This window comes from Mauremys reevesii, linkage group 15 (assembly GCF_016161935.1).
Source record: "Mauremys reevesii isolate NIE-2019 linkage group 15, ASM1616193v1, whole genome shotgun sequence".
Taxonomy (NCBI): Eukaryota; Metazoa; Chordata; order Testudines; family Geoemydidae; genus Mauremys; species Mauremys reevesii.
This window is the reverse complement of record NC_052637.1, coordinates 29,752,614-29,765,139: the sequence shown is the minus strand read 5'-3', so window position 1 is coordinate 29,765,139 and position 12,526 is coordinate 29,752,614. Positions and strand designations below refer to the sequence as shown.

At 48.4% G+C, this 12,526-nt stretch overlaps 1 protein-coding gene across 1 annotated transcript; it reads left to right on the top strand.

The window, feature by feature from the left end:
- The first annotated feature begins 834 nt into the window (after positions 1–834).
- On the top strand, positions 835–10,233 carry GALR2 (galanin receptor 2). The gene is made up of 2 exons (XM_039501920.1): positions 835–1,190; positions 9,453–10,233. Exons 1-2 carry the CDS (start codon positions 835–837, stop codon positions 10,231–10,233), a joined length of 1,137 nt encoding a protein of 378 aa, XP_039357854.1.
- Positions 10,234–12,526: the final 2,293 nt, after the last annotated feature.

The following is a 12,526-nucleotide window of genomic DNA, read 5'->3' as shown; positions in this document are numbered from 1 at the left end:
AATAGTCCAGCACCTAGGCGCTCTGTTGGATCCAGGCCCCAGAGCCTGTTCCACACGAGCTCCGCGCAGAGTTCTGACACGTGTCAGAACAGCTCTGTGCAGACGCAGAACGCCAGCCTGCCTGGGACAGCTACCTTCCGCCTGCGGGAGTTACAGGAGGCGTTATGTTGGACTAGGGACGTTATTACCCTTTACCCACCAGTTTTCCTCGGGGGAGAACTAAAGCAGGCAGCCTTTGCCCCTCACAGAGGCACGTGGGGAACCTCTGGACCCCCCTGATGTTTAGGCACGAAGGAACAGACCAGGGTTCTGGGGGCGGCCAGGAGGCGAGCCTTAGGTTTCCATAGACACTGTTAATTGTATTTCAGGTATTTGTCTCCAGGGAAACCGGAGCCTGGCTCGGATCTATATATTTTCCCCCGGTATGCCGAGCGCACAGAGCGCCGGGCTCCAAGGAGGGAGGAGACCGATAAATAAATAAATAAAAACTGCCAAGAAGTTTGCTCTCTCCTCCCCCGATCCCTTTCAAGACACCGCCGCGATGCTCTCCAGCGAGAGAGGCAGCAGGCGGCGAGCGGGGCTCGGAAAACGCTTCGGAGCCCGGCGAGCAGCCGAGCAGCAGAAGAGCGAGGGCGCGAACAACTCCGGAGCAACTTGGGCTGCGACTAACCCCGCGAACTAAGCCAGACTCCGCGGCGCGTCGCACATCGGGGCAGGGGTTGGAGCTGAGAGTGCCCGGAGGATGACAGCGAGCCAGGCGCCCCACGCTACCCCCGGCCTGAGTGTCCCTCGCTGAACAGCTGGGTCTGGGGAGGAGCCGGGCTCACCGCGGCGATGAACAGCTCGCTCGCCCCGCTCAACGCGTCCGGCGGCGAGGCCGGCTGGCAGCCCGAGTCCGTGCTCATCCCGCTGGTGTACGCGCTCATCTTCCTGCTGGGCACGGTGGGCAACTCGCTGGTGCTGGCCGTGCTGCTGCGGAACGGGCAGGTGAATAACACCACCAACCTCTTCATCCTCAACCTGGGCGTGGCCGACCTGTGCTTCATCGTCTGCTGCGTGCCCTTCCAAGCCACCATCTACACCCTGGAGGGCTGGGTCTTCGGGCCCTTCCTGTGCAAAGCCGTGCACTTCTTCATCTACCTGACCATGTACGCCAGCAGCTTCACCCTCGCCACCGTCTCCCTGGACAGGTAGGAAAGCGGAGAGGCCAGGGCAGCAGGGGGGCTGCCCTCCTTTCAGCCCCTCCTTGGCAAATAACTCTCATTAACTTTCCTTGGTTACTTGCCAGCCAGGCAGAACCTCTCCCGCTCTGCCCATAAGTTACCAGGGAGAGCTGGAGGGCCCAGGAACTCTGGAGCAGGAGGGAACTAGCAGCTGCAGCAGCTGCATTGGAAGGGCTAGCAGAGGGGAGCAGTGTGGGGGCAGGAGGCGAGCTCCCCTGTGGGACAGAAGGCTCACACCGCTTCTTGCAGGGTGGTGCGTTCCTGAAAGTTGCAGAGCCCCAGCTGTCGAAGGCAATGTGCAAGCCTCTGGGGTCTTCGCATACGTGGTGGAAAGAGGCAGCTTAGAGGAAATGGGACTGTGCTCTGCAGAGACAGAAGCCGAGAGTGGGGGGGATTAGGCACCCTTAGACATCTGAGCTGTCAACAAAGTAGATGAATTCACTAGGGGCATGGGGCCGAGGACCCCAAGGCATTCCCATGGCTGCAGGAGAGGGACAGATGAAACGAGCAGCACTTTGCTTTGGAGTGCTCAGCCTGGCTGGCAGAGTTCAGCGTCACCACCCAAATCATGGTCCACATGCAGGGCCAAAGTCTCTTCCCACTCCCCCCCGGAGGAAATCCAGAGTGGGTCCATTGACAGGAGTGGCACTACATCAGTGTGAGTGAAGGGAGAAGCACGACTGCTTTCCCTTGACTCAGCTCCCCAGAGGGGCCAGGAGGTTTTTCAGTGAAAGAGAAGGAGGGACATCAATGGAAAATGGTGTGGTTTAAGCAGAGTTCAGTTAGGCCCAGTCTACACACTTAAAGATTAGATGGACCTAGCTAGGTCCCTCAGGGCTGTGAAAAAATTTATGCCCTAGGTTGGCCTAACCCCCTGTGTGAAGGCAGATAGGTCAATGGAAGAATTCTAGCTACCACCTCTGGCAGAGGCAGATTAACTACATCGCTGGAAAAACACCTGCTGTTGATGTAGGAAGCATCTACACTACAGCACTACGGTGGCCCAACTGCAGTGCTGCTGTAGTGTAGACATGGCCTAAAATCCTTTTTCAAGAGCTGAGAGATTAGTTACTGAACTAAACAGAACCAGCATAAACTCAGTTTTACATCAGCCCATCGGATCTATGGAGATGTCTCCGTTCCAGATGCTACAGTGACATAGCCACGCCGCTGCAGTGTAGACACTCCCTACAGTGAGAGGAGGAGTTTTTCTCTGGCTGTAGTTAATCCACTCCCTGAGAGGCAGTAGCTAGTTGATGGAAGAATTCTAGTGCTGTCTACACTGGGGCTTAGGTCAGTTTACTAATGTCTCTCAGAGGTATGAGTTTTTCACACCCCTTAGAGACGTAGCAAGGTTGACCTACATTTTAGGTGCCAACCAGGCCTGTGTTGTGGGTTTGCACCAATGTGACTATATAGGCTTTGTCTCCACTGCCAAAGAGTTGGTTTTTTACCTCAGGATAACGAAGGTACATTAGCCAGCCTGCTGTAAAATCCTAGTGAAGACACGGCACCTGTAGATTTTCCTGTGAGGGAAAGCAGGTGAGGTGAGACATGGTCGGGGGTGAGCTACAGGTGCCTTATTTCCACTAAGATTTTACAGCAGGATAATGAACACTGTCCCCCGCCACCTTTTTTGCACAGACATGGCCTTTAACTTGACCGGGTCACCCACGTGAAAACGACAACGGCCTGGTCTTCGCTCAGATTTTAACTCAACGTACAAACACACCTTTTGTTTTTGCAGTGAAGACATACCTGTGACATCAAGTCACACCAGGGTGATTTTCTCTGCGGGCCACAGAGAGATACAGCGATGGGTAAATGGGTGACGTATGCAGGTCAAACCACATGAAAACCAAAGGGCAATATTAGCATGAAACAGGTCTCTCTCCCCTAGAGAAGCTACAGTGGAGACATCCCCATCCCCAAGGAAAGCAGGGCACGAAAAGAGCAAGCTTGCTCATGCACAGTGAGTAGTAGCTTGATAAATAAGGGAGCGTGTTAATTAAACTGAAGAATTTAAAGGAAGTGTTCACTTCTGAAACCTCCATGAGTCTCCTGGTGGCATTGCCAGGGCTGCTTTTTAAGAGCAGACAACAAGAGAATGCTGGTGTAAAGCTAACAGCAGAGATAGTCCTGAGGGTCAGAGCGTGAATCCCTTATGCCTACCGATAAGCATTTACTTACCTGACAATGAGGTTACGTGTGCATGTAACTGCTCACTAGTGTAAGGAATGGGTTCACAATCCGGCCCTAAATGATCAGAAAGTTTTCAGTGTCTAGAATTGCTAAAGGACAATTGCTGGGAGACGTATGGGAACAACAGGAGGCTGGGGAAAGGATTTCAAAAGAAACTGGCAGCTAGATTCTGATCTCATGTACACCGACATACATGTGGAGAAAAGCTATTCAGTTCACTGGAGCCAGTCTAGATTTATGCTGATGTAAGTGAGATCAAAATCTGCCCCGGATTGTTTTAACTCAAGGCTTTGGGAGATAAGGTGGACAGGTTATCAAAACCAGAGAGAGAAACAAGCTACGACTGTCTGTGATCTTGGCATAGAGGCTTAGAAATAGATGGCATAATGCAAGCAGCAGCCCCTAGCTCATTTGAGGAAGTACAGAAATCACACCTGCTTTGTAAATAGCATTTGATAAATGGCAAAGTAGGTAAATCTTTTTTAAAAGAGTTATTATAGTTAAACATTTCCACTCACCAACACCTTTTATTTGCATTACTTGAAAGAACATTGCTCTCTAACATACATGATTGAATATTATTATTATTAATTATTATTAAAACACAGGGTGACGATTCTAGGCTGGCCCGGGGGCATCTGACAATAAAATGAATGCTAGATTTCAATTAAAACTGTCACGTCCAACAGCGAGGTTTGGAACTGGAATTGTCCCTAATGAAGGCAGCCTGCAGCGTTTGACATTTGTAATTGTGATTTCCTCCTGCTGGTCTCTACCACCAATTCAGCATTCAAGAGGCTGAGAAGTAATTAATTTGCAGCGAGAAAGGTAACCGTGGCTCTTGAAGCTTTTCTATTAGAATATTTTCTATTTAAAGTCAAAAGTACTCGGCATTCAGGGTACTTCAAACCGGCAAGATCTTTGGATTTTAAGAGCCAACTAGAAAGATGCCAAAAGCCCTTTTTGCAAACTCTTGGCAGGCCCTTATAACAGAAGCTAGGCAGAAAGTTGTCTTTTCTTTGCCTTTCACAAAAGTGTATTTTATTTTTTATGTCTTATTTGTTTTGCAATGAATAATTGCTTTTAAGGATATGCAGCAGCCACTTGTCACCTAAGGAGCCATAGGAGGGCATGTATATTTCGGCTTGGCAGAATTCAGTTTTTACTTTTGTATAATTTTGTATAAATAAGATCGCTGTTTATTTGTAAGCATTTTTTCTATTTTTAATCAATTTAAATGTTCACGGTTGTGGGAAATCAGACGGACGGCAGACAGTTATTTAGTGACAGACTTTGAGATTCAAAATATAAAAGCTTTGTAACCCAAATTGTCAACATTACGTGTGGATATGGAGAAAGTAAATAGCCTTACATCAAACCCTAATATGTTCTCAAGCAGCATTTTTCTTACTTCGCCTCTCTGTATATTTTGATTATTATCAATGGAAGTATTTTTTCATCAGTTTGTGTATGTACAGTGGTGAAATCAATGTTTGCCGACATTTATGGATAAAAAGCGAATCCGTCCAAGCCTACGTATATAATTAAAGTGGGTGAAGGGCCTGATTCTCCTCTCCCACCAATGTAAAATCAGGAGTAACTCTATTGATGCCAGTGGAGTTACACCAGTGTAAAGCTACTGAGAACTATGTGAAAAGAGAACAGAGGCCACAGGAGTTTGATGTATAATTGGGAGATTACTACACTACAATTTAAATCTTCGCACTGTGTGATCATCTTGTTCCCGTTGTTTCTGATGATAGTTTCCAGAGGGAAAAAGAGTGGGAGCTGTGAATGAGATTGAAGGAAACTAACACCCTCTTGTTTGCTATCTCTCAGTAATCTCATCTTTCAAGACATTTTCAATGTGCCTTTCTTCACAGTATTTCGGTGCCAGTCTTCTGATACAATAATCAAGTCAGTCCAAGACTAAGGATTCCAGAAATGAAGTTGGCATAAAATGCCCTCAGAGTGGTACAAAATGGATCAAAGCATGTCTTTCCCTTTTCTGAGGCACCTCTCCCTTGTCAAATCCTGCCACTCAATATATTTCAGTTCCAGTCTTGCATTTGACTCAAGCTAGTTAGATTCAACACTCACTGTTAGTAATGTACTAAACCAGGGACTTAATCAATGTCTTCTCATATGGGAGTGGAAGGTGCCCAGAACCTCACAGGAGGCACTCAGCTCTTTGCAGAATCAGACCCAAAACGTAAGGGGTGAAATGGTATGAAATGGCAACAATTCTTTAGCAAAATTTTGCAAGGCAAAAAAGCTATGAAATTTTTGCCATCCGTAGCGCTCTCTTCTCACCACAAGAGCATCAATATTATGTTGCAGTGACTCAGCCTGGGGGATTAACCTTTTGGATGACACACACAGGTCTGAGCTACACCTAAAATGTAGGTTGTCCTAGCTTTGTTGCTCAGAGATGTGAAAAATTCACACCCCCGAGAGACATAGATTTGCCAACCTAAGCCCTAGTATAGACACAGCTAGGTCAATGGAAGAATTCGTCTGTTGACCCAGCTGCCACCTCTCAAGCAGGTGGATTTACTACTGTGATGGAAAAAAACCCTCCTGGTGCTGGAGTGTCTGCATTCCAGTGGCACAGCTGTTGCTGTAGTGCTTGTAGTATAGACATACACTTCAAGCACTTAGCATTTCGATGGTTATCACTGCAATAGCTGGATGGGATGAATTCTACAACCGCAAAGCAGAGGGTAGTTTACCCTTTTCTGGGTGTGCAGGCTTCTGTCAGTTGGTTTCAGTAGACATCAGTTTAAACAGAGTATGCTTGAAAAACAGAGCTCTGAAAACTTAAATTTCATGACTCTTCTCCCCTCCCCCTCCTCCATATAGGAAAGGTTAAATCAGGGGTCAGCAACCTATGGCACGCATGCAGAAGGCAGCACGGGAGCTGATTTTCAGTGGCACTCACACTGCCCGGGTCCTGGCCACCGGTCCAGGGGGGCTCTGCATTTTAATTTAATTTTAAATGAAGCTTCAACATTTAAAAAACCTTATTTACTTTCCATACACCAATAGTTTAGTTATATATTGAAGACTTATAGAAAGAGACCTTCTAAAAACGTTAAAATTTATTACTGGCACGCAAAACCTTAAATTAAAGTGAATAAATGAAGTCTCGGCACACCACTTCTGAAAGGTTGCCGACATCTGGGTTAGATCCTGATGAATGCAACTCCGGTTGCCAGTGAGAATCCAAAGGCTGCAAAATTGGGGGATTTTCCATGCCTGTAGACAGGGCCGCCCAGAGAATTCCGGGGGGGGGGGTCGCGGGGCGGGGCCCCGCCCCCGCGCGCGGCGACCCGAGACGCCGCCGACCTGGCCTGGGGCGCTTTGGTTGAGCTCGAGCGCATGCGCAGGCGCAGGTCGACCGGACCGGCCCGGACGGCGGTGCGCGTGCGGCGGTGTCTCTTGCGCCGCCGCCGCCCCGCCCCGCGCCCAGTCAGCCCGAGCCCGCCGGCCCCGCGCTGCAGCCGCGCCGCAGCAGTCATGCCTCGGCCCGCGGTCCCGGCCGGGCCCGGCTCCGCTGCCGCAGCGCGCGGGAGCCGCCCGGAGAACGGGGGGGGCCAGAAAAACAGAAACATGGGCCGGGCGCGTGGGGGGGGGGGGGGGCCCTCCCTGCTCCCTCCCCCCCTCTCTGCCTGTAGAGTTTGGGCTTGACCCTGCAATCAGAAAACAACCCTTACTCCAGCAAACAGTCCCACTGGCTTCAGGAAAAAGGGCTGTGGAGTTGGGACTTTGATGGATCAGTTCCTCTTTAACTAGCATCTTTCTCATGTTTTAGCTGGAGACTGTTTACTAGGCAATAACCATCAAGAGGAATTCACTAGTGGGCGTAGGAGGATGCTAAAAGCATGTTTAAAAAGCTTGCTGTGAATTACATGTGCATTTTAAAATTCATGCTGCTCAGGATTAGGGTAAAGCTATATGCAAATGACTCTAACCAGTAAGATCTCAGTCTTCCAATGAGCTTAGTACCCTGACCTCCCATTGACCAGCTACTGCTGGCTGAATATCAATAGCTATTTGCGCGTCCTCCGCAGAACATTATACATAATCATCCTAACTGATGTCTTTGTGCCCCTGGTAAGACTGAATATACTTTGGGAAGTTTTTGATGGGCTTTGCAATGCAAGTCCATTAATTTATACTAATTTATGGTTACAGTTAATAACAATGAAAAAAACCCTTTAAAATGGTACATCAACCACATGTAATGACCCCCCCAATAACCCCCCCACCGGGGAACAGAGCTGAAAGTCTGAGCTGTTACTGCTTGAGCTGAAGGACTCTGCATGAGAGCTAGGAGCTGCAGCAAACTCACATCCTCTGTGGATTGGGCCCAGGTGGAGATGGGGGCGAGGAGGGGGAGATGTGTAACCTACAGGACAGCTGATTACATGTCATCATCTTGGCACTTCACAAGCTTGTTTTGAAATGAAGCTTCAGTGCGGGAGGTGGCCAAGGGTCGGCACCATGCCCTGTTTCATGAGAAAAGAACAGGAACTCTGCATCTTTATTAGATGAAGGTCCTGCTCCTATTAAAGTCACTGGCAAAAACTCTCAGTGGCTTCAGTGGAAATGAAGTTGATAGTGATGAAGAAAAAACCTTAGCCCTGTATCACTCCAGTTTTAAGCCAGTGTAACTCCTCTGAAGTCAGTTACACCAGCATAGATTGCAGTAATGAAATGGGGAATCAGGCCCTTGTTCCCTCTGCCTGATGGAGAAAGAGAAATTCTTCTTCCTGAAAAAGTGATGGGTCATGCTCTTTCCCCGAGGACAGATCTGTTGGTAACCAGGAACTTAGTGCCAGGTGCAGAAATCAGAGAGCTGACTGTTTGTGGCAAATAGAATGATTCTCCAGCCCATACACTGGTGCACCATCAACCATTGTTTCAGAGCCGATTCCCTAGGGAGACTCTCTGACGGATGTGGAGCTGATGAGATATAAATATTTTACATCTCTTAAAGAGCCACATGGTCAAAAGACCAGAGCAACACGTGCCTGCAAACAACAGCAGGTGCAGGTGCATAAAACAGGTCACTGCATTCACAGATACAAATGTGCATGTTTGCAGCTGCATTTTCAAGGCAGCACCAGTCACGGAAAGCACGGCCCTTTGACTTTGCTGCTTTTACTATGTAATTGTCATATACAGAGATGGGCAAAACCAGAAGTTCAAATTTAAGTCCCTTTGGATTTTGTGGATGATGGCATTTCAGAAACTGAAATCCCTTCAACCCTATGGCTTTTGTTCCAGTTGGATCCCAAACTGAGGAAGCCTATTTTCTAGCTCTGTTCTGGATGCAACCAAGATATCCATGAGAATAAGCTTAGGGATCCATCCAAGGTGACCGAGCTGTTGAGTGAGTGAGATTCTGACATTTCGGAAACGGCAGCTTCCAAGATGTAGGTGCCATTTAATTCAAACCAGATTCCTAGTCGTAATTCAGCCTTAAACTCAGATCACACTCTAAAAATGATTTGGATTATTATATTATATTATATAAAATGCAAACGACATGGTGAAAATCAGTGACAAAGAAAAGTTTGAGTTACCATCTCCTCTACCTGGTCAGGCAAGTTGTTTACCTGGAGATTTGTCACCAGGCCAGGGTGTGACTCTACAGCGTCCTAGCTAGCTTTGCACTGATTGTCTGTTTGGACCCAGCTACCACGCACTCAACGTTTAAGACAGCAAGATGTCAAAGCACACCATGGAACTTTTAGTGCATGGCAACAGGGTCCGTGTGGCCAGTTAGCGTGTGGCAGGCTAGTGCACTGCAGATTCACACCCTGGAGTGTCGTGCACAAAGGTTCTGTGGAGACAAGCCCTTGGAAATGGGACAATTAGTTGAATGAGAAATTACATTAGAAGTGCAAAGTTTTTCATTTTAATTCTTTTTCTCCTTGTGTTCTCCCCACATAGCCGGCCTGATGACGTTTTCTCTGTTTTAAATAGCACTGTCGTTTTGTTTTGTTCTCTCCCTTGCAGGTATTTGGCCATTAGATACCCTTTGCATTCTAGAGAACTCCGAACTCCCAGGAACGCACTCACGGCCATTTGCCTCATCTGGGGTCTTTCCTTTATTTTCTCTGGCCCGTACCTCAGTTACTACCAGGAGTTCCAGATGGCCAACCTGACCGTCTGCCATCCCATCTGGAAGATCCCCCAACGCAAGATCATGGACATCTGCACCTTCATCTTCAGCTATGTCATCCCAGTGCTGATCCTTAGCCTCACCTACATGAGGACTATCCGTTACCTCTGGACATCCGTGGACCCTATTGAAGACATGTCCGAATCCAAGAAGGCCAAGCGCAAGGTCACCAGGATGATCATCATTGTAGCTGTCCTCTTCTGTCTCTGCTGGTTGCCCCATCACCTGATCATCCTGTGCGTCTGGTTCGGCTATTTTCCCCTCAACCACGCCACCTACGTGCTCAGGATCCTCTCACACCTGATCTCGTACTCCAACTCCTGCGTCAACCCCATCGTTTATGCCCTGGTCTCCAAGCATTTCCGCAAGGGCTTCAAGAAGATCTTCAACTGCCTCTTGCACAAGAAGGTGGCCAATAAGGTACATGTGGCACAGGTGACCAACACTGTCAGCACCCTGGAGGCGGATCTGACTGAAGTGACGCACATCAGCGAGCCCCCTCCTGCCAGGTCCTTCACCAGCTGCCAGATCCCAGGCCAGCCATGGGGGGAGACGGAGCAGCTAGGGCGCCAGCAGAAAATAGCCAACTCCTTCATCACCTTCAATGTCACCTAGTGGAACTTCTTTCCTATTGGCTTTGAAAAAAAATCTTCTGACTCTAGGGCAGTGTCACGTGGACCTGGGTAGGACTGAACTTTGGCTTTAATGTACTGCTCACAGGAATCTCAGCTTTTAAAATGCTGCTGCTTTCTAGCCTCTCAGCCACCATGTGAATGATTAAGACTGCTATGTGGAATGTGCTTTCATTGCCCTCCTCTTGGCATCATCACATAGCTGCAGCGATCAAAACCTACAAGTCTTGCAGAGCCACTTGGCTGCAGGAGAATGGCTTGTGGGAGCCATTTATAGCTCCCCTCACTAGCCTCAGCCTTAGAACATTCTCTCCAGATTGCTCTGCACTTCTAAAACGGAGATCCTGCTTCGGTGCACGTGGCCAACTGGGAAAGCTCATTGCTGCGCTGGTAAAAGTCATTCCATTATAACAGCCAAAAAAAGGGGAGTGGCTTGCTGAATGATCCTTCTGCTGTCACACGGGAGTGGGAGACAGGTTTCAGAGGGTTTGTATAGAAAGGCGCAGGAAAGAAGCTCAGTTCTCACAGGTTCTCCTTCTGTGACCTCACCTTTTCGCATTTATGACAGGAGTCTGTTGCCATGGAAATGACGGTGATGTCGCAAATGCAGGATTATGAGCCTGGTTCTTCTGTGCCATGCCCCTGATGTGGTCACTTGCACCAGTGCAAAGTGCATGCAAATGGCAGCCACCTGATTGGTGTAAATAGCAATGCAAGGTGTGGGTGGAGAAGTTGTCACAGTGGGATTGACAAGGAGGAGAATATGTGCAGAAGGCCAAGCGGGTTGAAACACAGAGTGCTCTAGTCTCCTCTTGCAAGCAGAAAGGGGCCAGTACAGTTGGAACCTGGGCAGAGGGCACAGAAGGGGAGATTTCAATAGGGTTGCACTAGCAGAACAAACAAGAATTTGACCAACTCCCTTTGGCCTCATGTTGAGTCTGCATGTTCTTCAGACCCAACCGAATGGCTATACTCACATATGGACCTCTAAAGGCCAGATTCTTTGGAGTGACTCCACTGAAATCAGTGAAGTTCCTTGGCTGAAAAGAAGAGCAGAATCCTGCTCATTATGCCGTCACTCCCTGAATGTTTAAATGCCTTTCACTTGCTTTGCACATCTGCCCTGACTGCTACACACACTCATGTTACACCACATTGGTTGTTACACCACCATTTTCTGAGCAACTGTCACCATTAATCTCACTGCAGATTCTACGGAAGTCATGCTCCCTGACTCCAGGCTGCATTTAGCTGAATTAGGCTCGGTGTCCGGGAAGACCCTTTGAACCTCATGTGACACCTGTGTAAGTGTTTAGTTGCTACTGCTGAGTACTTGAGCAGCGTCACTGGAACCATTTTTATAGCGGGGGCCCTGAAAGTCACTGAACCAAACTGCAAACCCCAGGGAAGCCAGGCATTGGGTTGCTATTAGTGCTTCAAGCCAGGGGATGCTGCTTCACCCTGCTTCCCTTCCAGCACCTTTGGACACGAGTCAGGCTCCAAATTGAGAAGTTTCTTTCCCTCATCTTCAAGGTCTTTCATGGTTCTGCCCCTCCCCCTTAGTTCACTCATCGCCCTTCCTGATGACAGCCTCAGTCAGCCGCTTGTCAGCTTCTCACACAAATATCTTCTCACTGCCCCTCCCCTGGAATTCCTGCCCTAAACTGATATGAAAGCTCCCTCGCCCCACACCAACCCCAACCCCAACTCAACCCTCCTCCTCCAAATCCCTCCTCTGCCAGAATCAACCAGCCAGTCTAGGCTGAGGCATAGTTAAGAAAAGTTGGCATTTTATCTACCATAATACAAACGTACAGTTACCAATGTATATTACAATTCTCTGTATTTGATTGTATTGCATACATCACTGTGTTATTAGCTTGTAAGATCACTGGGTCAGAGAACATGTCTTCATATGTATGTGTACGGAGTGAAGCACCATGGGGCCCTGATCCTGACCGGAGCTTTCAGGTGCCATTACAATACAAATGTTAAATGGTATTAAGAAGAAGGTGGATGTTTCCAGCATATACATGTGGCTAGCCCAATCAACGTGGTTCCCATGCTTATCTCTGACTGCCTAAGTTCTAGCCGTGTGTCCCCTTTTTCCACAGAATGACAAAGCCAGCCAGGGTTCTGAAGATCATTGCCATATACATCAGAGGTGGATCCGAAACAATACTCTATGTCCAAACACCCCTGATAATGTTGGCATGTCTGGACCAGGATTGCAATCTTGGGGTGTGAGTTTAGTCTTTCTGGCAGGTGACAGCATG